The sequence below is a fragment of the Penaeus chinensis genome, chromosome 43, assembly GCF_019202785.1.
Source record: "Penaeus chinensis breed Huanghai No. 1 chromosome 43, ASM1920278v2, whole genome shotgun sequence".
In the NCBI taxonomy this organism is placed as follows: domain Eukaryota; kingdom Metazoa; phylum Arthropoda; class Malacostraca; order Decapoda; family Penaeidae; genus Penaeus; species Penaeus chinensis.
The window spans coordinates 2,791,745-2,794,244 of NC_061861.1; the positions used below are offsets into that span (position 1 = coordinate 2,791,745).

Genomic DNA, 2,500 nt, shown 5'->3' on the forward strand with positions numbered 1-2,500 from the left:
GAATGAAATAGGTAAGGGAAAAATCTTTTTTTTTTATCAGACTCATACTGTATACACAATCCTTTAGTGTCAAAGGATGTAAAAAGATGGAACTGTGTTTTGTCTTTGAACACAAAAAATAAATAAAAACAATTTACAATGATTGAAAGACTATACATTATTTACAATTTTAAGTTAATCCATATACTGAGAAAACATCTTAAAACAGAAGATCCATACAAATGAAAAATAAGCTGAACACTTTGTGCCTCAATACATATCTGATGAAGAACTTTGAAATGATGACAATTTTTTAAAAAGAGAGGAAACTGCATTACACTATTTGATTTAATATTATTACCTTTTTTTTTTTTAGTGAGCCAAGCGGTCTAGTGGGCTAAGTGATCCGTGAGACCACGAAAAAGCCCTAAGAAAATTAATGTCCGTCAAATGGGGAAAAAGCCATTTGCAAATCTTGCCTCTTGTTCGACTTGAGGAGCAGATGCCTTGAGGTGTAGAGGGCGAACTGGCAGCTGGACTTGGGTCATCCTGGGTTCTTAAACTGATGCAGGGATGGCAGAAATACGGAGGCACCAAACTCAATACAGGGTGGGGGGGCAGGGCTTGCAACATGACAAAAGATTACACTACAGTTTCCCTGAGCTGTGTGTGTCATCCCACCAGTGCAGGTAGTTACACTCTTGTAGTACGAGATATAACAACACTGACTGTAAAATTTAAACAAGTTTACTTTGTACTTACTTCCCAAAGGTTCAGTACAGGCATTTAATTACAAAAAAGTAATATATATACCATTATAACAGGTTCATGTAACTCCACAAAATATAAAGGAAAGTGTGGTTATTATAGTACACAATCCTCTGTCAAGCATTAACTACCGAACATCTTCACATGCGTAAAAGCACCTATGGACTAGTGTTCAATACTTTGAAACATTCACATGAGATCTTTTTATTTCTTCTTATATATCATAAACCAGCTGGCTCATTTTATATACATTAAATATTGCAGTACGTAAATTACACCACAAAGTAATGCCATTCTTAACAACTAATCATGTAATCCTATCTTTTGTGGGGCGTAACCCTTACAAATCCTGTAGTGGCAGTGAGAGTAGTTCTTAGGACATAAAAAAAGCATGAGCACAGCTACGGTACCCACTGCAACTTTGCTGGCCTTTAACATACAGCCCAAGAGAAAATAAAATAAAATGGAAAAGATAAAAGAAAAGGATAGAGAGAGAGAGAAAAACAGCAAGAGAATGAAAATTAGATTTACACACAAAGCTCAAATGATCTTCCTTGTCCTTTCTGATATACTTAAGAACATTCACACTCACTGTTGCAAGTGCTCTACATTCACACAATAATGAAAGACATATTTTTTATATACATTTTCTTCATTTTATCATTTTTAGATATTTTTCCTTAATTCTAAGCTTCTCACTTTGTATCTTGTAAAAGGAAAAAAAAAAGAGAGAAAAAAATACATATATTGCAGAGCATCAAAGACTGTGTTGGGTTGACAAAAAAATATTGATGTGACATACAGTATGATGATCAGTTCTATTGGTACATTCTCAGGGGGAAAAATCGGTGAGAAGACAATACAGTGATCCTAACAGGGAATAAATCCATCCACCTGCATTAAAGGATTACATTTTTTTTATTTTTTTTTTTTCTAGTATAAGATGATGCAACATTATAACTGGGAAGAACTCTCTTCAACTTTGACTATAATCATTAAAATAATTCCTTCTTTCCTTTTTTTTATTGGCATATTAGTATCATTCATATATATGCATCGTGCTACTTAGGGAAGCTAGTAGTCTAAAAGTAAACTCAAGAATAAGCCAAAAATACCTTTTTGCCTTTTTCTATTTTTGCTTTGTAAAGATTTTTTTTATACCTATTTTAAGATTTGCATACATGAAAACAACTGAACACCATAACTTCTCAGAAACCACAAAAGAACGTAAAATAATAAAGGGGTAAAAGTTGCTCTTTAATGTTCTTATTGCGTGATCTATGCAGCTGATGTCATAATCATAATAAACAATTATACTTACTTCTGTCTACTATTTGTTTAATATAGCAGGAAAGTATATCTCATACAAAAAGAGAATAAATCTTCCACATACATATAATAAACAATTATGTATCATCAAAACAGTACGCGACATCTTCCTTAATTACCTACATAAGATCAGAAACTTTGCGTATGTTCTTGGAATACACTATCTATCTTTGGGGCTTCATAGCATAGTACTTTATTCTATAGCATAGTATTTTATCCTGTCTTTTTACAGATTCAAAGAACAAGGTTTACCCCTTTTCACAGCCTGTTCAGGTTTAGCACTTGCGGTTGTTTACTGCACGGGAAAATTTGGCAGGAGTCATCATGTCACAACGCCTGGATCTCTTGTTTCCTGCACTAGCCACTTCTCTTACTTTGTTGGAGCGTTCAAGATGCTTTGCTTTCAGGCGTCTCTCCTCCCTCC

The 2,500-nt window shown here is 33.9% G+C and overlaps 1 protein-coding gene across 3 annotated transcripts in view; it reads right to left on the minus strand.

Annotated features, from left to right (window-relative positions):
* Positions 1-16: 16 nt before the first annotated feature.
* LOC125048167 (tumor protein p53-inducible nuclear protein 2-like) overlaps positions 17-2,500 on the minus strand; it is a 23,280-nt gene continuing 20,796 nt past the window's right edge. For all 3 annotated transcript variants that reach the window (XM_047646727.1, XM_047646729.1, XM_047646728.1), the window contains one exon: positions 17-2,500. This exon is cut by the window's right edge and continues 10 nt beyond it. In XM_047646727.1, the coding sequence (XP_047502683.1) occupies positions 2,352-2,500 (149 nt within the window). In that variant the 3' untranslated portion in view covers positions 17-2,351.